Raw genomic sequence first — 25,046 nt, 5'->3', positions numbered from 1 at the left:
TGTTATAACAAAATGAGGTGAGTAAGAGTTCACACATTTTTTGAGGACTTCTGGAAATGAATGGTGGGATGTGAACGACGGTAGATGACACACCCCTTCAACATGCATACTACAAACAGACCAAACTCATCTTGTCTTCTCTTATTATCTTCGGTTTCTGTGAGGAAAAAATGCATGGCTGCGCCGCTGAAACTAATCGTCGGATTACTTTCGATTTCTATAAAGTATTTTACCTAGTTATTTCTATCAATGGTGAGCTCACCCGTGATGTGATTAATTATATATAGTAATTGCTATTAGCTAACTCATATTGTAGTTTACGTCAGCCGAGAGTTAGAAAATATGACTGCTTGTGTTGGGTCAATCTTTCCTCAGCGCTAGGACAAATGTAGCCTACATTTTTCAGGTTAGGATGATTGTGTTATGCTATATTTACTTCTGTGAATATCTGAACAATGCATCCAAAAATAAACTGCTGACATTCTGGACATAACTTTGTAAGGACTGTGTTTGTGTAAATAGCTTCTGAAAAAAAATGTGGCCAGCTCAAACGCTGATTGTCGCGTCATTCGAAACTGCCGTTCTAAACGAGCATTCTAAATGAGTGTTCTAAACACACGGGTGTGATCGTACGCTTCAGGGACCACTGAAGAACGGTTTTCTATGGGGTTACGGTCTTGACACTGGCTAGGCCACTCCAGGACCTTAATGTGCATCTTCTTGAGCCACTGATTTGTTGCCATGGCCGTGTGTTTTGGGTCATTGTCATGCTGGAATACCCATCCAAGACCCATTTTCAATGCCCTGGCTGAGGGAAGGAGGTTCTCACCCAAGATTTGATGGTGCATGGCCCATCCATCGTCCCTTTGATGCGGTGAAGTTGTCCTGTCACCTTAGCAGAAAAACACTCCCAAAGCATAATGTTTCCACCTCCATGTTTGACAAGTGGGATGGTGTTCTTGGGGTCATAGGCAGCATTCCTCCTCCAAACATGGCGAGTTGAGTTGATGCCAAAGAGCTCCATTTTGGTCTCATCTGACCACAACACTTTCACCCAGTTGTCCTCTGAATCATTCATATGTTCATTGGCAAACTTCAGACGGGCATGTATATGTGCTTTCTTGAGCAGGGGGACCTTGCGGAAGCTGCAGGAATTCAGTCCTTCACGACGTAGTGTGTTACCAATTGTTTTCTTGGCGACTATGGTCCCAGCTGCCTTGAGATAATTGACGAGATCCTCCCGTGTGGTTCTGGGCTGATTCCTCATCGTTCTCATGATCATTGCAAATCCACGAGGTGAGATCTTGCATGGAGCCCCAGGCCGAGGGAGATTGACAGTTCTTTTGTGTTTCTTCCATTTACGAATAATCGCACCAACTGTTGTCACCTTCTCACCAAGCTGCTTGGCGATGGTCTTGTAGCCCATTCCAGCCTTGTGTAGGTCAATAATCTTGTCCCTGACATCCTTGGAGAGCTCTTTGGTCTTGGCCATGGTGGAGAGTTTGTAATCTGATTGATTGATTGCTTCTGTGGACAGCTGTCTTTTATACAGGTAACAAACTGAGATTAGGAGCACTCCCTTTAATAGTGTGCTCCTAATCTCAGCTCGTTACCTGTATAAAAGACACCTGGGAATCAAAAATATTTCTAATTGAGAGGGGGGGGGGTCAAATACTTATTTCCCTCTTTAAAATGCAAATCAATTTAGAACATTTTTGACATTTGTTTTTCTCGATTTTTTGTTGTTTGTCTGTCTCTCCCTGTTCAAATAAACCTACCATTAAAATTATTGACTGATCATTTCTTTGTCAGAGGGGAAATGTACAACATCAGCAGGGGATCAAATACTTTTCCCCCTCACTGTACAACATAAACCTACTGTAGGACCCATAACTTCACCTAACAACAACAAAGACCTAGGACTATAAATCATTTAATATTTCAGGTGACACATGAACAATAAAATGTCTTTGTCATGACATTTCATAACCAGATCATTTTGTGAATAATCCCACTAGGCTACTATGTAACTGTGTTGTCATTCTAAATGTCCTGAATAAGAAAATAGCTCTTTGTGTTGTACAATAGCCTATCCATCAAAGAACAGTTCTCTACACATTATGAGATTAGTATCTCTGTTTCCAAACGGACTAACGAGACCCTACTATAAATCAAGCAGACAATAACATTATACACATTAATTTGTTAGGGATGTTGGATCCAACATGGAGCACGGCATAACTGTCTTTACCAGAGTAATGAATGAAGAAGCACGTTGGTTGTTGTTGCATGTCGTGATGTTTGTCATTTATTTATTTTTTACCTTTATTTAACTAGGCAAGTCAGTTAAGAACAACTTCTTGTTTTCAATGACGGCCTAGGAACAGTGGGTTAACTGCCTTGTTCAGGGGCAGAACGACAGATTTTTACAATCTTGTCTTGCAACCTTTCGGTTACTAGTCCAACACTCTTAACACTAGGCTACCTGTTGCCCCGATTTTACTGCCATTCAGAAAATGATTGATGATAGTTGAACATGTGACTGTAACTAAACAGTGTTAAGAATGTGTAATTATTGTAGAACCGCGTTAATGACGGTATTGATTTGGGTGTTGTCAATAAAGTTAAGGTGACTCTCGGTTAAAATCATTGGATTTTGTAAACTCTGAAATGATTTAGGATTTCTGTGCCCATGAAAACTGTTTTCCCAGCATAATATAAGTCGAACACTAAATGTTACATAGGTAGAGTGCATTTCAGAGATCTGAATACAAAAAAACTGTACTAACAGGACAATAACCTAAACCACACAATAACCTAAACTACACTGGAGGAGCTTACTAAGATGACATTGAATGTTCCTGGGTGGCCTAGTTACAGTTGGACATAAATCGTATTGAAAGTCTATGGCAAGACTTGAAAATGGCTTTCTAGATCAAAAACTAACTTGACAGAACAGGAAGGATTTTAAAAAGAACAATGAATTTCACATGAAGATCAGTCGCCTATTGGATGACATCACGACTTCCTATCAAGCCAACTCCTTGAAGGGCTTACTATGACATTACTCACTCCTAGTTTGCAGTTGGCAAAAAAAAACACTATTTTGCTCAAAACATTTATTTGTTTCCCATTAGTGTGTTTATACTTTACTGTGGAGGACGTCATGAACAATTCATACAGTACAAAAACATATTCAAGTGTAGAACGCCCTTTTAAAAATCGCACATTAGTTCAACAACTGCAGAGTTTGTGCCCCTATTCAGATAGTACTCACTGTATTTACTGGTGATAATCAGATCAATGTCCCTGTTTTATAAGATAGTACTCACTGTAATTACTGGTGTTAATCAGATCTCCAGTCTTCTCTTCTTCGTCCTCCTCTAATGTGACAGTAATCTCCCCCTCTTCATCCTTCATTCCAAAATCGTCTTTCTCTTCTTCCTTCTTCTCTTTCACAACAATGTTCAGCCCCAGAGATTCTTTCTCCATCCAGCAGACCTCCTCTTCTTTAATAGGAGGAGAGAAGTTTAGGGAGCTCATGGTCAGGGATGTTAACTAGCTATCATTAGCGACTAGGCTTGTGCTAATTTAACTAGCCAGCTACTATAGCAGACTAATACAAAATAACGTAATATTACATTAAATAGGTTAACAAGTAGATACGACAGAAGTGTGTCGAGTACACAGTAGCTAATATACACCGAAGGCGTATAAATAGCTTGAATCTTTCAGCTATGTTGGTTAGCAAGCTACCGAGGTGGTTAATGAGCTGTTTCTGAAGAACCGTTCACTAGATCATATGTCACGCTGACAGCGTCGCCTGAAAGACGCACATCGCCGTCTGCTGACTGGAGGGGAAATGCAGTTGAGGATCATATTTTATTTTCAGACAAAGGTATTTTACATGGATTTAATTCAATAATACTATTGTATTGGGACATACAAAGACCTGAATGTGTTGATTGATTAGTGCGACTAAAAATGTTTAATATAGCACATTCAAGGCAGATTCATTAAGTCAAACAACATCTACATAAGTAGCTAGATACTGTAGGTCTATACTGTTCTTACATGGTGTAACAATACATCATATAGATGTATGGAATGAACAGACTGGGTCTATACTGCTCCTACATGGTGTAATAATACATCATGGAGATGTATATAATGAACAGACTAGGTCTATACTGCTGAGTTTGATTCAGACCCTGTCAGTGTGCCAGGTGGACATTGGGTTTGATTCAGACCCTGTCAGTGTGCCAAGTGGACATTGGGTTTGATTCAGACCCTGTCAGTGTGCCAGGTGGACATTGGGTTTGATTCAGACCCTGTCAGTGTGCCAGGTGGACATTGGGTTTGATTCAGACCCTGTCAGTGTGCCAAGTGGACATTGGGTTTGATTCAGACCCTGTCAGTGTGCCAGGTGGACATTGGGTTTGATTCAGACCCTGTCAGTGTGCCAGGTGGACATTGGGTTTGATTCAGACCCTGTCAGTGTGCCAGGTGGACATTGGGTTTGATTCAGACCCTGTCAGTGTGCCAGGTGGACATTGGGTTTGATTCAGACCCTGTCAGTGTGCCAGGTGGACATTGGGTTTGATTCAGACCCTGTCAGTGTGCCAGGTGGACATTGGATTTGATTCAGACCCTGTCAGTGTGCCAGGTGGACATTGGATTTGATTCAGACCCTGCCAGTGTGCCAGGTGGACATTGGGTTTGATTCAGACCCTGTCAGTGTGCCAGGTGATCGGTCAACCTCTAATCTGAACAAGTGTGATGTAGTTAGTGGAGATGGAGAAGTGTTCTAGTGGGTCTGGGCAGGTGTGATGTAGTTAATAGAGATGTGTTCTAGTGGGTCTGGGCAGGTGTGATGTATTTTTTTTTCTCAACATTATTTAACCAGGTAAGCTATTTGGTAGTTCTCATTTGCAACTGCGACCTGACCAAGATAAAGCATAGCACTTCGACACATACAACAACACAGAGTTACACATGGAATGAACAAAACATACAGTCAATAATACAGTAGAAAAAAATAAAACAAAGTCTATATACAGTGCAAATTAGGTCAAATAAGGGAGTTAAGGCAATAAATAGGCCATTGTGGCGAAGTAATTACAAAAGATGGATGTGCAAGTAGAGATACTGTGGTGCAAAAGGAGCAAAATAAATAAATACAGTATGGGGATGAGGAAGATAGATGGACTGTATACAGATGGGCAATGAACAGGTGCAGTGATCTGTGAGCTGCTCTGATAGCTGGTTCTTAAAGCTAGTGAGGGAGATGGGAATCTCCAGCTTCAGTGGTTTTGCAGTTCGTTCCAGTCAGTGGCAGCAGAGAACTGGAAGGAAAGAAGACCAAAGGAGGAATTGGCATTGGGGGTGACCAGTGATATATACCTGCTGGAACAGGTGCTAAGAGTGGGTACTGATATGGTGACCAGCGAGCTGAGATAGGGCGGGGCTTTACCTAGCAGAGACTTGTAGATAAACTGTAGCCAGTGGGTTTGGCGACGTGTATGATGCGAGGGCCAGCCAACGAGAGCATACAGGTCGCAGTGGTGAGTAGTGTATGAGGCTTTGGTGGCAAAACGGATGGCACTGTGATAGACTACATCCAGTTTGATGAGTAGAGTGTTGGAGGCTATTTTATAGATGACATCGCCAAAGTCAAGGATCGGTAGGATGGTCAGTTTTATGAGGGTATGTTTGGCAGCATGAGTATTTTTTGCGGAATAGGAAGCCGATTCTAGATTTAATTTTTGATTGGAGATGCTTAATGTGAGTCTGGAAGGAGAGTTTACAGACAAGCCAGACACCTAGGTATTTGTAGCTATCCACGTATTCTAAGTCAGAGCCGTCCAGAGTAGTGATGCTGGATGGGCGGGCAGGTGCGGGCAATGATCGGTTGAATAGCATGCATTTAGTTTTCTTTGCGTTTAAGAGCAGTTGGATGCCACGGAAGGAGAGTTGTATGGAATTGAAGCTCGCCTGGAGGTTAGTTAACACAGTGTCCAAAGAAGGGTCAGAAGTATACAGAATGGTGTCGTCTGCGTAGAGGTGCATCAGAGCGTCACCAACAGCAAGAGCGACATCATTGATGTACACAGAGAAGAGAGTCGGCCCGAGAATTGAACCCTGTGGCAGCCCCATAGAGACTGCCAGAGGTCCGGACAACAGGCCCTCTGATTTGACACACTGAACTCTATCAGAGAAGTAGTTGGTGAACCAGGCGAGGCAATCATTTTAGAAACCGAGGCTGATGAGTCTGCTGATGAGGATGTGGTGATTGACAGAGTCGAAAGCCTTGACCAGGTCGATGAATACAGCTGCACAATAATGTCTCTTATCGATGGCGGTTAAGATATCGTTTAGGACATTGTGCGTGGCTGAGGTGCACCCATGACCAGCTCTGAAACCAGATTGCATGGAGGAGAAGGTACGCTGTGATTCATATTGGTCAGTAATCTGTTTGTTAACTTGGCTGTCGAAGGCCTTAGAGATGCAGGGTAGGATAGATATAGGTCTGTAGCAGTTTGGGTCAAGAGTGTCTCCCCCTTTGAAGAGGGGGATGACCGCGGCAGCATTCCAATCTTTGGGAATCTCAGACGATACGAAAGAGAGGTTGAACAGGCTAGTAATAGAGGTTGCAACAATTTCGGCAGATAATTTTAGAAAGAGAGGGTCCAGATTGTCTAGCCCGGCTGATTTGTAGGGGTCCAGATTTTGCAGCTCTTTCAGAACATCAGCTATCTGGATATGGGTGAAGGAGAAATGTTGGGGGCTTGGGCGGGTTGCTGTGGAGGGTGCCGGGCAGTTGACCGGGGTAGCGGTAGCTAGGTGGAAAGCATGACCAGCCGTAGAAAAATGCTTATTGAAATTCTCAATTATAGTGGATTTGTCGGTTGTAACAGTGTTTCATAGCCCCAGAGCAGTGGGTAGCTGTGAGGAGGTGTTCTTATTCTCCATGGACTTAATGGAGATGGAGGTGTGTTCTAGTGGGTCTGGGCAGGTGTGATGTAAATGGAGATGGAGGTGTGTTCTAGTCTATCTGGGCAGGTGTGATGTCGTTAATGTTTGTATGATGTTGTTGTTTGTATGTGTATGTTTTGTATTGTTTATAAAATATCAAATAAAAAGAAATACAAAATTCCAATGCAAAGTAACACCTCACAGTTCTATTTTTGGAGTTGTTACATAAAACCTTTCAGAATTCAGAAGAATGATAGTCAGGTGTGAAGTAATATGGAGGACCAGCCTATTCCCTATGATGTCAACTACAACAGAAATAACTTAAAATGTAGAACGTTAAATTAAACCAATCATTTGAACTCATGGCTTGAGTGATTAAAGTAAACCAGTTTTGGAAATACATAACGCCATCTAACCAAAAATCAAAGAATGTTAGCTATATGCAGTTATCTTAGCCAGCCAGCTAACCTTAGCTATTTAGCCAACTAACTTTTAGCCTAACCAGTGTCCCCAACCAGCACGGTTATGGTCAGCGAGACCAACTACTGGAGACCAGTTAGAACCAAACTAACAGTAAGCCAAGGTGGAAAAAGTTACAAAACTCCCGTAGATGAAGTCCTACACCGCAGCAGCAAAGCCTTTATGTCATATATTACACCACTGGCCGTGTTCGAGAGCATCAAATCCATTCATGCTGCGTTGTGGATAAACGGTGACTGGCTGACTGATTTATAAATAATAATAAGTAGTTATTTATGATGCAAGGTGATTTGTAAATTAGTCAGTCAGCAGCCACCTGCACTGTCGGCTGCAATGTCGAATGAGCCCAATACCCAACCAATCAGGTGTTCGACTAAATTATTCTTCAGACGTCATTGATCATGTGCTGCTGATACGGTGACACTGCTTTGAATTATATCGCTTAGCGACTTCAGTACATGCCTCATAGCTCCAGTCTCAAACTTAACCCCGTTCCTGCTGAAGAAGAGGAGGTCTGGATGGAGAAATAAGTTCTCGTGAAAGAGGAGGAGGAAGAGGAGGCTGTTAAAATACAGAAACAAGTAGAGGGTGAGGCTGTTACTGTGAAAGAATAGAAAGACGTTTCAGTTAAAGAAGAGGAGGGAACTGGATATCTGGGCCCGGTTTCCCAAACGCATCTTGAGGCATCCAATGGTTCTAACAATGAACGGGCCCTGGTTAACACTCGTAAGTACGGTCTTAAAAACAGAAGCACAAACTCTGCAGTTGTTGAACTGATGTGTGGTGTTAAAGGGGAAATCTGCAATTGCTGCATCCATAACCCCACCTCTTTAAGGAATACCTAGGATAGGATAAGTAATCCCTCTCACCCCACCCCCCCTAAGTTTTAGATGCACTATTGTTAAGTGACTGTCCCACTGGATGTCATAAGGTGAATGCACCAATTTGTAAGTCGCTCTGGATAAGAGCGTCTGCTAAATGACTTAAATGTAAATGTAAATGTAAATATTTTGACTATTAAATTATTTATTTATAGGCATTGATTCTTGAAGAATATAACACATGCCTCATGAGCTTAGTTCAACTGCTGTACCCCATCAGAACCCCAAGTAAGTTTTTTTACGGCAATATTTAGAAACAATGTAAATCAACACTGTATAGCCTCAACATGGTTAAAACTACTGTATAATGTTGATATTATGGATGGTCAGTCCTTGCCTCCATAGGTCTGTCTATGAATTTGAGAGTAGTTACATTTCTCCAGCCCCATCCACCATCGTATTACCAACACGGTGGTGGAATTACAGCTTTGTTATTGGTAAAACTACAGACTGGTTGATGGATTGTTGAGTGGCTTTTTTAAAAGCGGCAACCTAGTTTATAAACAAACAAAATGGCTGCCCAGAGTCCTGATTTGTGTTAGAATACTCATACTAACCGTACTATTTGTCCTTCTGTAGCTCAGTTGGTAGAGCATGGCGCTTGTAACGCCAGGGTAGTGGGTTCGATCCCCGGGACCACCCATACGTAGAATGTATGCACACATGACTGTAAGTCGCTTTGGATAAAAGTGTCTGCTAAATGGCATATATTATTATTTATTTATATATATTATTTGTGATGTTAATTGAGTATATAGTATGCTTATTGGTAATAGTATGATGTAGTTGGTATGCCAAAAGTTCCCGGATGTCGTACTAAATTCGACAAAATATGATGTAAACACGCAGTAATTTAGGGTCCATAATGCAATTCTTCACATCGTTTTCAGATTTGAAGAAAATGGAGGAAAATATGCAGCCGAAGTCCAACTAGAGCGGATACAAATTCATTGCTTTAACTAATTATGACAAATGTTGAGCAATGTAATAAAGTAATGACTTTTCAAATAAGTTACGTTACACATTATGTTAGCTACACTATCCTTACAAAACGCATAGCATATCTTTACAACAGTATGTATCGGTATGTTAATTAGCTACTTAACATTAGTTAGCTACTTTTCCATCAAACTTGCCAGTAAAGTAACTATATTCTAACTAACTACCCAATGTTTATTGACCTGACTAGAGAGCAGAATAACTGATGAATTTAATAACGCTCGGTAAAGATCTGCAAAAAAGCTCCAATTAAATTGTTGCCAGCAGCACAGTTAGTCACCAACGCTCTGGATAACATGAAAACAGCCTAACCAGCTCTGCTAGGGCAAGTAAAATGGTAAGAGTGCGATTTTCTCTCATTTGTGTCTAGCAAGCTATCCAACGTTAGCCAGTTAGCTTGGGTGCTTTACTGTCCTTGTGAGGTCAGAACGCTTGGATTGACCCTACTCCTCAGCCATATAGTATTAGTTTACAAACAGTGGTGTTATACGAGCTTATGTTTTGGTTTCTGGTGGGGTAATACAGTTGAAACATTTGAGGCATTTATAAGTTATATTCTTCAAGAATCAATGGTTATATAGTAAATGGGTCTTTCCATAACTGCCAGTGTACATTTCCTGTTGGGGTCAAATTGTTAGAGCTGTTGATAAGTCATTGTATAATATTCTGCCAATTATTTTCATGCCATTACATTAAAGGCAAATGATGGTATTTTCTTAGCGAGGTGTTGCTCAAATTATGTTAGCTGCTAATCGCTAGTTAGCGGGCTAGCTAGCTTGCTAAATGTATTAACCTGTCTAGGACACAGGTTCTGTTCATATTCATATTTATTTTGGTACTGTCCATATGTAACTTGTTTTTGGTCACAGAATGGCTGAATAAGTGCAACATTTTACCTGGAGCTAACTATGCAGAGCATAGGACATGTCTAATGACTTTAGCTTCCCTCCAGGCCTGAGGGCACACGCTCTCTAGTAGGCTTCAATTAAAGATACGGAAAATAGGAGTGGCAATATAGTCCGCTATTATCCTCCGTAATTGTCCATCGAGATTGTCAGACCCCGGTGGCTTGTCATTGTTGATAGACAACAATAATTGTTTCACCTCTTCCACACGGACTTTACGGAATTCTAAATTACAATGCTTGTCTTTCATAATTTGGTCAGATTTCATTGGAAGTGGAGTGTCAGCATTTGTTGCCGGTATGTCATGCCTAAGTTTGCTAATCTTGCAAATGAAAAAATCATAAAAGAAGTGGGCTTTGATGGATGAGCCATCTGATTCAGTTAATGATGGAGCAGAGTTAGCCTTTTTTTTCCAAAATTGTATGCAAGGTTCTCCAAAGCTTTTTACAATCATTCTTTGCAATTTATCTTTGTTTCATTGTCTTTTTCTACTTTTTCTTCAGTTTAGTCACATGATTTCTCAATTTGCAGGACATTTGCCAATCGGTTGTACAGCCAGACTTATTTGCCATTCCTTTTCCCTCATCCCTCTCAACCATACCATTTTTCAATTCCTCATCAATCCACTGGAATTTAACCGTAATTTTCTTTTTTTACAGTAATTTTCTTAATGGGTGCATGCCTATTAGTAACTGGAATAAGCAATTTCATAAATGTGTGCAGTGTCTGGTTGTTCCTCATTACACACCACAGAGCAGCAAATATTCTTTACATCATCAACATAGGAATCACCCGTTTTATTAAATAATTGAGACACACAAATGACTCGAGGGAACCAGAGATCAAGATAGCCTAACCAAAAAAAAAAAACTCTTCCTTAGCATTCTCCTCACACTGCTGCTGGCCTTCGTAAATTCTGATGTTACGCTCCAGAAGTTCCAGTAATAGGCTACAACAGCAGTCTTTTCCATTTGGTGCCAATTTATCTGACCATTTCTACTGATCTGGTGCCAGTTATGATTTTCATATTCACATTTTACTGGAACAGTTTCATTTAATTTATAATTGTAATAATAATTATATCTCAAAATCATTATCTGTGATTAATCTATATTCTATATAAATCGAAGTGAAAATGATACAAATTTAAAAGTAACTTTTATTGCCATTGCCAACTATGTAAAAAATAGCCTACATAAAGCCAACAATAAAAACAACTAGAAATATCCAGATAAAAATAAATCACTTTGGCTGCGCATGGCCTATCTACATAGTTCATACAATGTTTCAAGTTCTATCACCTAGGTCGGTCCGAAACTAGATATAAAATATTCTGGGCCCTCAGAGTTTCCCGCGCCAGTGAGTTTGGAACAGACACAGCTGAAGGCTATTTGTGTAAGGGTTAAGAAGTAATCAGATATTTTATGACATTTCCACTGGATCAGAGCATTACATTTTTGCCTTTCATGTCGAGTGGTTATAAAGAGTGAGAGCTGGAAATATTTTACAAATACTTTGAGGAACTTTGTTTACTTGCTGTTTGAGGTGAAGAAAACATTACTTTGAGAAGCTCCACAAATCATTAGTGGTGGTGCGTAAATACTATCAGATATCTCCAAACAGGTGCATCGCTTTGTGCCCTCTGTTTGTTAAAACGCAATTTGGTTGCAGAAACTCCTCCATGCTAATGTGGAAATCCCTAGTTATACCAATACCATAGACCTACTGTAAGACCCATAACTTTACCTAACAACAACAACAACATAGACCTACAGAAAGGTGCCTATATTGGAGACCAAAAGTTGTCTGGCACACTGCTTAGGATTTCAACAACTTTAAAACGTATTTCTAGCATACAATCGTCAATGTTACTACTCATGGAAAACAAGACAAAATATGACTATTGTTGTTCACTTGACTGTCTTAAGACAAATGTAAAATAATTTACATTCATTACAGATGTCATTGTTTGAACAACATCATGGCTACGCTGTTGGCATCATCTTTTTACAGTGGATTTTTGCTGTTGTGGGCCTTAAACCACCTGTCCGACTTTGCTCACACAGGAGAGAGACGTGACTATCGTGGATCCTCTGGTGGGCCTCAACAACCTCATGATGCTGACGAGGCAGAGAAGAGTCTCTCCACATCGAAACACCAGCAGAGACCCACAGGGAAGAAATCTCATTACTTTTCTGACTGTGGGAAAGGTTGCAAATCTTCATCAGAACTTAAAATACACCAGAAAACACATACAGGAGAGAAATCTTATAGCTGTGATCAATGTGGTATGAGTTTTACTACATCTGGCTCTCTGACTATACACCAGAGAACACACACAAGAGAGAATCCTTATAGCTATAATCAATGTGACAGGAGATACTCTGATAAATTGATATCAATGAAATAATGTCACAATGTAGAATGTTTTAACATTGTGAAATTATGAAAATACTCCTACTACAATGTAAAATGTTTTAACATTGTAGTAGGAGTATTTTAATGATGTTCTACCTTATCGTTTGTCCTGTTCAATTGATTGTAGCATGATAGGGATATTAGCATCAGGGGAAAATCAAGGCTCTGAATTGAAAGAGTATTATTTAACAAAAAGTGACTAACAAAAAAAGAGCTGTGTTACACTTACTGCGTTGGTGACCCACTTTAATCAAAATGCAGCACTTCAAAATGTAGCTAGCTGTTTTCTACAAGTTGAAAAATCTGCTTGTTTAAAAAATACATGTAATATGATAATTGTTGCAGATGTTTCTGTATATACACATGAAAGCAGTATAATAAGGTGGTCTATAATCCGTTTTATTAACAATCTGACATCACTCCAGTATTTATTGACAACATTCAAATGCTAATTGTCTTTATTCCACTACTGAAGCATGACTCAAATCACCTCATATTTCAAACATCCAGCCTGACAAAAGATACGTGTTTTATTATTCCATGCCTCACCCTTCAGTGAATTATTGCCAATACATATTAACAAAGGGGTGTGTACATTTGGTTTTGATTTTCATATTTACAATTTATGTAACATTTAGTAATCAATTAATTATGCAACCAGCTGACCATTTTTGGGTACAATTATATTGGTTGCCCTGCTTTTAGATATAATTATATTGAAGTTTTTACCCTTATTTTAGAATATCAGGATTCATTCTCAGATGTGCCAACCCAAATGCATGACATTGGGGACTGGGCCCCGATCCAACAACATGCCTATCGAATGAACCCTGAAAAGAGAGAGAAGCTCCGCAGTGAGGTGGAAAGTTACCTCGGATATTGCAGGTGTTGGTTGCGGATTGTCACAAGGGTGGGTAGTCAGCAAGTTTTGCGTTTAGCCAGTGAGTTGTCATGAATTACAATTTATTTTGAATGCATGTTTTTCCGTATTGGAGATTGTAATTCTAATGTATTTTGTTCCAAGGGGGCGAGGGTTGAAGAACTTGGTGAGTTCTAGAAGCTAGTGTTGTCTTAAGGGGAAGGTGTTACAGGCTTTGGTTTTTCCATTTATGTTTTGAGGTTGGACTTTCGTACATAGGACACACTGATTGTTGTCATCTCATTAGTCAGTATGTGTTACACCTGTGCTGGCTTGTCCATCTCTTTAGTGGGAAGGTGTTTCAAGTCAAGAAATGGAACGGCAAGGCTGCAGAGCTGTGTTCGACCACCTCAAGCCCCTGGTAGAGCCGGGGGTGGTGTTTAACACGCCTTCAGCAGGCTGGAAAAGTGTGATCTATCCAAGTTCAGTTGTTGAATCATTTGACGTATTGTTGAGTTCAACAAATGCACTGCGTTGCTGCTCTGGCCCCCCCAATGGTGGAACAAACTCCCTCACGACGCCAGGACAGCGGAGTCAATCACCACCTTCCGGAGACACCTGAAACCCCACCTCTTTAAGGAATACCTAGGATAGGATAAGTAATCCTTCTCACCCCCCCCCCCCCCTTTAAGATTTAGATGCACTATTGTAAAGTGACTGTTCCACTGGATGTCATAAGGTGAATGCACCAATTTGTAAGTCGCTCTGGATAAGAGCGTCTGCTAAATGACTTAAATGTAAATGTAAATGAAAAGTGATACTAAAATTACATACCATAGTGGAAGATATCTTGATCCATCTTAGTGTAAATTCAGTATATGTTGCTTTTCCACATTTGTTCATTGGTTTTGCAAGAGTCTGTTGATTGGTTGGTCATTGGATTCATAATGTTTAAATCAAGCTTTATTTATACAGCACATTTCAGACATGGATGCAACACAATGGCTTCACAGGAAAAAACAATGAAAATAAACAAATATTTAATACAAACATAAGAGAAAAAAAAGAATAACTGAAACTAAACTGGAAGACTAATGAGCATTCTAATTAAATGTCATTGATTTAAAATATTAACAATTCACTGCAATATCCACCCCAAAATATCTTGTCTTATGCCCATTGTTTGATGTTACGTTCTCCAACAAGAAAACGAAAAATGTCCCTCAAACAGAAGAGGGAACTAACAACAACAACAACTTAAACTAAACAGGTTTTAGGAGGGGCTCTGAAAGACACTGAGGGTGTCCACTGAAAGTTGACTAGTAACAACAACTGGGACCTAAAAGACACCCACCATGAGACCCACTAAATCTGCCAAAGAAGAGAGAAACAATAACTCACACCAAACTTACAGACAGGAAGCAAACCAAAAAAGATGGAGCAACTAAAGGTGTTGACTCTCCACATCTATCAAGACAACTGGAGCACTGGGCCAGACACTCTTAAATTAAATCTGGACCAGCTCAGGAAAAACACCTTCCTACTAACTAGATGGACAAGCCAGCACAGGTGTAACACATACTGACTAACAAGGTGACACCAATCGGTTCTCCCTACATGCTAATGAGCTATACGTGCTAAAGTCCAACCTCAAAACCAAAGCCTGTAACACCTTCCCCCTTAAGACAACAAATATATCCTATATTTTTGTAGGACAAGTTTGCTCACCACCAACAGAAAACAATTTCCATTTCACATTGCTTCACCAATATAAACACGGTGTCTACTGTCAACAATTTAACATTTTAAAAACTATTTTTCCCACTAGCTTCTAGAACTCTCGTCTTTCTAAAACTCACTAGATTCGAAAACTCTCGTCCGCTTGGAACGAGCCCAAACAAAACTAATCTCAATACAAAAAAACGTGCAGTCAAAATAAATTGTGATCCATGGCAACGCACTGGCCAAACGCAAAACACAAAACTTTCGACTGCCCACCCTTGAGAAAATCAGCAAGCAAGTTGTCCTTACCACAGACATGTCTGATTTCAAGAGGATTCCTGCAATATCCGTAGTAACTTTCAATTTTAATGTGTCCAAATCAATAAGCAATATGCAGAAACAGTTTGGGATCAATTGAAAACCTAAACATAAAATGGGCTATATATACAAACATCTGCCACAATAATAATATTACTTGTAATTTTTAAAACAAGCACCTTTTAAAATGCTGTTGTTTTGACAAGTAGCAATAAATCGCTGATATCGATTAGGGGGAAATCAGGCTGTACGTGCTGTTGAAACTAACAACTAAAAAACACATGGAAATGTAATTTCAAAATCATTTGTGCGAGAGAAGGGAGATGAGGTTGCACGTGCTGTGAAAACGAACTCAAAAACAACACGGAATATGGGAATAGTGTGTACATCCCTGGTTAGAGCACAACTTGTAGAAAACAGATCGCTACATTTTGAAGTGTTGCATTTTGATTCAAGTGGGTCACCAATGTGGTAAGTGTAACAACTCCTTTTTTGTTAGTCACTTTTTGTTAAATCTCATAAATAGTACTCTTTCAATTCAGAGCCTGGATTTCCCCCCTGAGGCTAATATCCATATCATGCTGAAATCAATAGATCAGGGGACAAACGTTTAGGGTCCTACATTGTGACATCATTAAAATATTCCTGGTACAATGTTAAAACATTCTACATTGTAACATTAATTCATTGATATTATGAAACAACTCCATTAATTTTCTAATAATTGATGAGATATTTTATCAGATTATCTCTGGTCACTGCTATAAAATGTTTCTCCTGTGTGTTATCTGAATTACTCTTAGACTGCTAGATTGAACAAAACTATTCCCACATTAATTACAGCTATAAGATTTATCTCCTGTGTGTGATATTAGGTTGGTTGAATGAGTGAAACTCTTCCCACATTGATCACAGCTATAAGATTTCTTTCCTGTGTTTGTTCTCTGGTGTGATATCAGGTTGCTTATCTAAGGACAACTTTTCCCACATTGATCACAGCTGTAAGATTTCTCTCCTGTGTGTGTTCTCTGGTGTACTGTCAGGACGCTAGATGAAATAAAACTCTTTCCACATTGATTACAGCTAAAAGGTTTCTCTCCTGTGTGTGTTCTTTGGTGTATTTTAAGTTCTGATGAAGATTTGATTTGCAACATTTCCCACAATCAGAGCAGCAGTGAGATGTATCACCCGTGTGAATTCTCTGGTGAAGTTTTAGTGAATCTGATCTTAAGTAACACTAACCACAGTCAGAGCAGCAGTGAGAGCAGCAGTGAGTTCTCTTCCATATGGGTCTCTGCGGGTGTTTCTTGAGATGTTCTGATCTGGAGAGACTCTTCTCTGCCTCTTCAGCATTATGAGGTTGTTGAGGCTCCCCAGAGGACCCAAGATAGTCCCGTCTCTCTCTTGTGTGAACAACAAAGTCACACAGGTGGTTAAAGGCAGACAACAAAACAAAAAAACAAAAAAAAGTGATGCCAACAGGGTAGCCATGATGTTGTACAACAATCAACGTCTGTAATGAATGTTAAAATTATTTGACAATTGACCTAAAATGAGCAAGAATAGTCATATTTTATCTTGTTTTCACATTAGTAGTAACATCGATGATTGTAGGTTATAAATAAGTTATTCATGTTGTTGAAACTCTAAGCAGTGTGCCAGACGACTTTGGTCTCCAATATTGGCCCTTTTCTGTGTTTAATAAAATTGCGGCACGAGGGCGATGCCCACACAATTTGATTGCAGAAACACCTCCCTGCTGGTGAGGAAACGATAGTTATGGATGTACTATCTGCCTGGAGCAAAAATGGTGAGCAAAGATTTTAGTTTTTCACAATATATGTGAATGGGGGAAAACTCAGGGGAGTAACCTCAATTTACAGGTTGATTATGAGTGCATTTCACACTACTTTGGATTATAATTGTAAGGCTCGTTTGCATGTCCTGCTTAATATAATGTTTGTCACCACAGCAAATCAACTGCTTTGTACTTTTAAAAAACACTTCAACCAGTAAAATGCTCTTTGGCTAGCTTTTCCATCAGCCTGACAATGAGGGGTTGCACATTGTTTGCCAAATTGCCCATAACTTCACCTAACAAATATACCTATGTTGTGATGTTTGTCATTTAACTGGCATTCAGAAAAGGATTTCCTGGATCAGCTGATGATAGTTGAACATGTGACTGTAACTAAACAGCTACAGTATTAAGTATTATGTGTAATTATTGAAGAACCACGTTAATGACAGTATCCATTTGGGTGTTGTCAATAAAGGTATGATTTTTTAAATGTATTTTTAATGAAATTTTTCTTCACCTTTACTTAACCAGGTAGGCCAGTTGAGAACAAGTTCATATTTACAACTGCGACCTGGCCAAGATAAAGCAAAGCAGTACGACAGAAAGAACAGAGTTACACATGGAAGAAATAAATGTACAGGCAATAACACAGTAGAAAGTCTATATACAGTGTGTGCAAATGGAGTAAGGAGGAAAGGAAATAAACAGACCATGCTATGGGTGGGTGTTGCTATGGTGGCCAGTGAACTGAGTTAAGGCAGAACTTTACCTAGCAAAGACTTATAGATGACCTGGAGCCATTGGGTTTGGCGACGAATATGTAGTGAGGGCCAGCCAACGAGAGCATACAGGTCGCAGTGGTGGGTGGTATATGGGGCTTTGGTGACAAAACGGATGGCACTGTGATAGACTACATCCAGTTTGCTGAGTAGAGTGTTGGAGGCTATTTTGTAAATGACATCGCTGATGTCAAGGATCGGCACGGTAGTCAGTTTTACGAGGGTATGTTTGGCAGCGTGAGTGAAGGAGGCTTTGTTGCAAAATAGGAAGCAGATTCTAGATTTAATTTTGGGTTGGAGATGTTTAATGTGAGTCTGTAAGGAGAGTTTACAGTATAACCAGACACCTAGGTATTTGTAGTTGTCCACATATTCCAAGTCAGAACCGTAAAGAGTAGTGATGCTAGTCGGGCGGGCGGGTGAGGTCAGCGATTGGTTGAAGAGCATGCATTTAGTTTTACTAGCATTTACGAGCAGCTGGAGGCCACGGAAGAAGAGTTGTATGGAATTGAAGCTCATCTGGAGGTTTGTTAACATTTCTACAGTACTGTCCCACCTAACCAACATCCAGTGAAAGTGCAGGGCACCAAATTCAAACTACAGAATTGTAAATATTTAACATTCTTGAAAGGACACATGCAATATGTCAAATTAAAGCTAGACTTCTTGTTAATCCAGCCAACGTGTTAGATTTCAAAAAGGCTTTATGGCCAAAGCAAACAATGCGATTATCTGAGGACAGAACCCCATCAAACAAACACAGACAATCATATTTCATCCCACCAGGAGCAACACAAAACTCAGAAATAACGATATAATTCATGCCTTACCTTTGAAGAGCTTCTTCTGTTGGCACTCCCATAAATATGTCCCATAAACATCACAAAAGGTCCTTTTGTTCAATTAATTCTGTCGTTATATCTCCAAAATATCCATTTATTTGGTGTGCTAGATCCAGAAAAACACTGGTTCCAACTCGCGCAACATGACTACAAAATATCTAATAAGTTACCTGTAATCTTTGTCCAAACATTTCAAACAACTTTCCTAATACAACTTTAGGTATTTTTTAACGTAAATAATAGATCAAATTTAAGACGGGATAAACTGCGTTCAATAGGGGATTAAAAAAAGTGGAGCGAGTTTTCAGGTCACGCGCCCCAACCACAACAGTACACTAAACTCGACCCTTGTTCTGAACAGGGCTACGTCTTAATTTCTCAAAGGAAAGACATCAACCGATTTCTAAAGACTGTCGACATCCAGTGGAAGCGATAGGAACTGCAAGGAAGTGCCTTAGAAATCTAGATCCCCATAGAAAGCCCATTGAAAAGAGAGTGACCTCAAAAAAATATTTTCCTGGATGGTTTGCCCTCGGGGTTTCGCCTGCCAAATAAGTTGTTATACTTACAGACATCATTCAAACAGTTTTAGAAACTTCAGAGTGTTTTTTATCCAAATAGAGTTGGATAGAGTTGGGGTAGCCAGGAGGAAAGCATGGCCAGCCGTAGAGAAAGGCTTATTGAAATACTTGATTATTGTGGATTTATTGGTGGTGACAGTGTTTCCTAGCGTCAGTGCAGTGGGCTACTGGGAGGAGGTGCTCTCATTCTCCATAGACTTTACAGTGTCCCAAAGACATTTTGGAGTTTTAGCTACAGGATGCAAATTTCTGTTTGAAAAAGCTAGCCTTTGCTTTCCTAACTGACTGTGTGTATTGGAGCATGCCCAAATTAAACGGCCTGCTACTCGGGCCCAGAAGATAGGATATGCATATAACTGGTAGATTTTGATAGAAAACACTCTAAAGGTTCCAAAACTGTTAAAAGTGTCTGTGAGTATAACAGAACTGATTTGGCAGGCGAAAGCCTGAGAAAAATCAAATTCGGGAAGTAGTTTTTTTTGTTGGTTTTGAAGTTTTCTATTCATTTCTATTTTATTCAAATTGCAGTTCCTATGCCTTCCACTAGATGTCAACAGTCTTTAGAAATTGTTTCAGGCTTGTATTCTGAAAAATGAGGAAGTAAGAGCAGTCTGAATGAGTGGACCCTAAAGTGTCACAGAGCTTTTTCATGCGCGCAGCCGAGAGAGTGCCTTTCTTGTTTACCTTTCATATTGACTACGTTATTCTCCGGTTTAAATATTATCGATTATTTAGGCTAAAAACAACCTGAGGATTGAATATAAACATTGTTTGACATGTTTCTATGATCTTTATGGATACAATTTGGATTTTTTTTGTCTACCTGTTTTGACTGCATTTGAGCCTGTGGATTACTGAAAAAAACACGCAAACAAACTGAGGTTTTTGGATATAAAGAGACTTTATCGAACAAAGGGAACATTTATTGAGTAAATGAATGTCTGCCGAGTACAACCATTTAAAGATCATCAAAGGTAAGGGATGAATTATCCCTCTATTTCTGACTTGTGTAACTCTTCTACTTGGCTGGTTACGGTTTGTAATTATTTTTTTGCTGGGCTATGTTCTCAAATAATCGTAAGATATGCTTTCGCCGTAAAGCATTTTTTTTTTATCTGACACAGTGGTTGGATTCACAAGAAGTTCATCTTTAAAACCTATGTAAAATATGTTTTCTGGATTTTTATAATGAGTATTTCTGTATTTGAATTTGGCGCCCAGCAGTTTCACTGGCTGTTGAAGAGGTGGGACGCTAACGTCTCACGTACCCAAGAGAGGTTAACCCAGGCCCTGTGTGTCCCCAGGCACTCTCATTTGTTAACTTCTGTAACCATAAAAGCCTTGGTTTTATGCATGTTAACATCAGAAGCCTCCTCCCTAAGTTTGTTTTACTCGCTGCTTTAGCACACTCCGCCTACCTTCATGTCCTTGCCTTGTCTGAATCCTGGCTTTGGAAGGACTCCAAAAATTCTGAAATTTCCATTTCCAACTACAACATTATCCGTCAAGATAGAACTGACAAAGGGGGAGGAGTTGCAATCTACTGCAGAGATGGCCTGCAAAGTTCTATCATACTTTCCAGGTCCATGCCCAAACAATTCAAGCTTCTAATTTTAATCTTCTAATCTCCAGAAGTAAGTCTCTCACTGTTGCCACTTGTTATAGACCCACTTCAGCTCCCAGCTGTGCCATGGATACCATATGTGAATTGATTGCCCCCCATCTATCTTCAGAGTTTGTTCTGTTAGGTGACCAAACTGGGATATGCTTAACACCCCGGTCATCCTACAATCCAAGCTAGACGATCTCAATCTCACACAAATAATCAAGGAACCCACCAGGTACAACCCTAGATCCGTAAACATGGGCACCGTCATAGATATTATCCTGACCAACTTGCCCTCCAAATACACCTCTGCTGTTTTCAATCAGGATCTCAGCGGTCACTGCCACATTGCCTGCATCCGTTATGGGTCCGCGGTCAAACGACCACCCCTCATCACTGTCAAACGCTCCTTTAAACACTTCTGCGAGCAGGCCTTTCTAATCGACCTGGCCCGGGTATCCTGGAAGGATATTGACCTCATCCCATCAGTAGAGGATGCCTGGTTGTTATTTAAAAGTAATTTCCTCACCATCTTAATCAGATAAGACAACAGATAAAATGGCGATGAATGGGCAGATAGTTAACCGACCCTACACACAGGGCCTGAGTTCAAGGCTGGGGCCGACAGATAAACAAAATAGAGATTTGTGATTAATGAACAGTCCAACAGGCATCAGCTATGTAGCCAAGTGATCATAGGGTCCAGTGAACAGCAATATATGATTCAGGGAAGCCGTAAGGTAGTCGATATTAGGATAGCCAGGAGATGCGCCTGGCTCAAGGCTAACTGGTGCTAGCTTTGGGACAAGGAGGTTAGCCACTATAGCCACTTCGGTGCAAAGGTCCAGAACTTACGGCAGGAATCCGGTGATGTAGTGGCTTCTAGTCGTGTTAGTGAAGAGTCCGGGAGGCATCAGCTGTGTAGCCGAGTGATCATAGGGTCCACTGAGCAGGCCAGAAGATGGGCCTGGCTCAAGGCTAGCGTCGGGGCTGGGCCACTCGGTAGCAGCTAGCTAGCTTTAGATTATCCAGAGCTTACGGCAGGAATACGGTGATGTAGTGGAGAAAAACAGTCCGATATGCTCAGAGTTGATATCGCGCTGTGCAGACTGGCAGATATTAAAAAATAGCAGATCCGTATCACAATGGGTGAGGCGGTTTGCCGGAAGGTATATTTAATTTAAAAATGGAAAAAGAGATTGAAATATATTGCAACATATACAAAAAAAAGACTTAAAAAGACAACATTTACAACAACAAACACATCTTACTAGTTTTGGAATAGTTTTCATAGTAAGAATAAAAAGTAAACAATGAGAATAACAATAACGTAGCTATATACAGGGGGCACCGGTACCGAGTCAGTGTGCGGGGGTACAGGCTAGTTGAGGTAATCTGTACATGAAGGTGGGGGCGTAGTGACTATGCATAGTTAACAAACAACCAGCGAGTAGCAGCAGTGCACAAAAGGGAGGGAGGTCAATGTAAATTGTCTTGTGGCGATTTTATGAATTGTTCAGCAGTCGTATGGCTGGGGGGTAGAAGCTGTAGAGGCTTTTGGTTCTAGACTTGGCACTCCGGGACCGCTTGCCGTGCGGTAGCAGAGGAAACTGTTTAAAACTTGGGTGACTGGAGTCTCTGACAATTTTGTGGGCTTTCCTCTGACATGCCTATTACATAGGTCCTGGATGGCAGGAAGCTTGGCCACAGTGATGTACTGGGCCGTTGCACTACCCTCTGTAGTGCCTTAGGGTCAGATGCCGAGCAGTTGCCATACCAGGAGGTGATGCAACCGGTCAGGATGCTCTTGGTGGTGCAGCTGTACTACCTTTTGAGGATCTGGGGACCCATGCCAAATCTTTTCAGTCATCTGAGGGGAAAAAAGTTTTGTTGTACCCTCTTCATGACTGTCTTGTTATATACCCACGTAGGTGATTGAAAGATGAACTGAGGTCCACACTCCAGTCCAGTTGATGGTGGTAATGCACCTTAAAGTTGGTTTCCAACCTCCGTATAAAGTCCAAGTAAGAAAAAGAAGCCTGAAGGAAGGAGAAATTACGAGAAACTAATCTGGTTTACTGTTTGGGGCATCGCGACTGGTTACTTATTTTGATGTGATATGAAATATTGTGTGAAATTATTTTGATGTCATATGAAAGTACAGCGATTTATGTTTCTAGAAATGTATTGCAATTGAGAATCGATTCACATTTAGATGCTTCAGCCATTCCTACAGAACAACATTAAAGTGTAAAACCCCTTTACTGCATATTGGTTCAACGACTGCAGAGACGGTACTTACTGGTGTTGAACAGATCTCCAACCTCCTCTTCTTCCTCCAATGTGACAGTCATCTTCCCCTCCTCCTCTTTCACTCCAAAGACTACATCCTCTTCTTTTACTGTAACATCCTCCTCTTCTTTCACTCTGAACGCGTCTTTCTCTTCTTCTTTCACGGTAACAGCCTCACCCTCTACTTGTTTTCGTATTGTAACATCCTCCTCTTTCACAAGAGCTTCTTTCTCCGTCCAGCAGACCTCCTCTTCTTTATCAAGAGAGTAGCTTAGTGACCTCATGGTCGGGGATGTTAGCTAGCTAGCATTAGAGACTAGCCTAGTTCTAAACTAACTTAGCAAACCAGCTAGCTGACAAACAACGTCAATATATAATTAAATGGGCCAACAAGTACATACGACAGAAGTGTGTTTAATACACAGCGACTAATATACACCAAAACAGTGTGAATGTTGTAGCTATGTTTGCTCGAAAGCTACCGAGGTGTCTGACTAGCTGTTGTTGTTGAAGGAGCGTCCCGTTCACTAAATTACACGTCACACTGGCAGCGTCGCCGGAACCTAAAAGACGCACATCGCCATCTGCTGACTGGAGTGGGCAACGCAGTTGAAGAACCAAAAGTGTATTTTTCATTTATTTCATAAAAGTTTAAAATTATATTAAGTCGTTCAAAGAGAAGCATGTGTTGATTGATTCGTTTTTAATGAGTGAGAATTTAAAACAAACTTTACACACCACTACATATTTTCATTGAACCAAACTTCTGAAATGGATCATTTTGACCCCAGAGGCATATCTTCAATCATAGCCTAAATGTGGTTTATTCAATGTTTCATGACTTTGTCAATCAACTTGTTCTTAATAAATCTAAATCATGGTTTAGGGTTTCTGTATCAAAATGGACTTTTAACAAATTAAAATCCTTTGGAGTAATTTTGACCCCAGCCAATAGCACCTCTGATAAATAGGATGTTTATTTCAAATCAAAATCACATTTTATTGGTCACATACAAGTGTTTAGCAGATGTTATTGCGGGTGTGGTGAAATGCTTGTCTTTCTAGCTCCGACGGTGCAGTAATGTCTAACAAGTAATATCTAACAATTTCACAACATATATCCAATACACACAAAACTAAGTATTTGAATCTAGGTTTCTCTGTAGACATGATCCATCCCACCAGAGCGTGGAGGGGCAACTGTATCGGTGGTTTTGACCAGATCGACACCTGCAGATAAACAGTATAGTGCCTCCCATGTACTCTCCTAAGATTGGACTTTTCTATACCACATATCACATGACTGTGTTCCTACCAAGGCAGCAGCTACTGTTCCTGGGGTTTATGATGGATCCCCATTAGTTCCTGCCAAAGCAGCAGCTACTCTTCCTGGGGTTTATGATCGATCTCCATTAGTTCCTGCCAAGTAAGACGTAAGTTCAGGGAGCGCATCAGCAGGGAGCAACATGATAATTAATGATTTCTGGACAACCATTTTTTATTTAATGTCTATTAAGAGTATCTTATCGACTTTATTTCACTTGGTGATGTTTCATTATAGAGAACATAACATGACAATACATGACAT

At 40.2% G+C, this 25,046-nt stretch overlaps 1 protein-coding gene across 6 annotated transcripts in view; it reads right to left on the bottom strand.

The window, feature by feature from the left end:
* LOC124018190 (zinc finger protein 239-like) overlaps nt 1-23,976 on the bottom strand; it is a 54,843-nt gene extending 30,867 nt beyond the window's left edge. For 2 of the 6 annotated variants that reach the window (XM_046333459.1, XM_046333457.1), the window contains exon 1: nt 23,469-23,976. In XM_046333459.1, coding sequence (XP_046189415.1) covers nt 23,469-23,742 — 274 coding nt within the window. In that variant the 5' untranslated portion in view covers nt 23,743-23,976. Of the gene's footprint in view, nt 1-3,332; nt 3,510-5,125; nt 5,346-14,442; nt 16,961-22,920; nt 23,206-23,468 lie in introns of those variants that run through there. The other 4 variants (XM_046333456.1, XM_046333461.1, XM_046333458.1 and 1 more) reach the window with 4 other exon arrangements.
* Between the last annotated feature and the right edge of the window lie 1,070 nt (nt 23,977-25,046).

The sequence above is a fragment of the Oncorhynchus gorbuscha genome, unplaced genomic scaffold (genome assembly GCF_021184085.1).
Source record: "Oncorhynchus gorbuscha isolate QuinsamMale2020 ecotype Even-year unplaced genomic scaffold, OgorEven_v1.0 Un_scaffold_428, whole genome shotgun sequence".
In the NCBI taxonomy this organism is placed as follows: Eukaryota; Metazoa; Chordata; class Actinopteri; order Salmoniformes; family Salmonidae; genus Oncorhynchus; species Oncorhynchus gorbuscha.
Note: the sequence above shows the minus strand (reverse complement) of the source record. Positions and strands in the feature narration are given on the sequence as shown.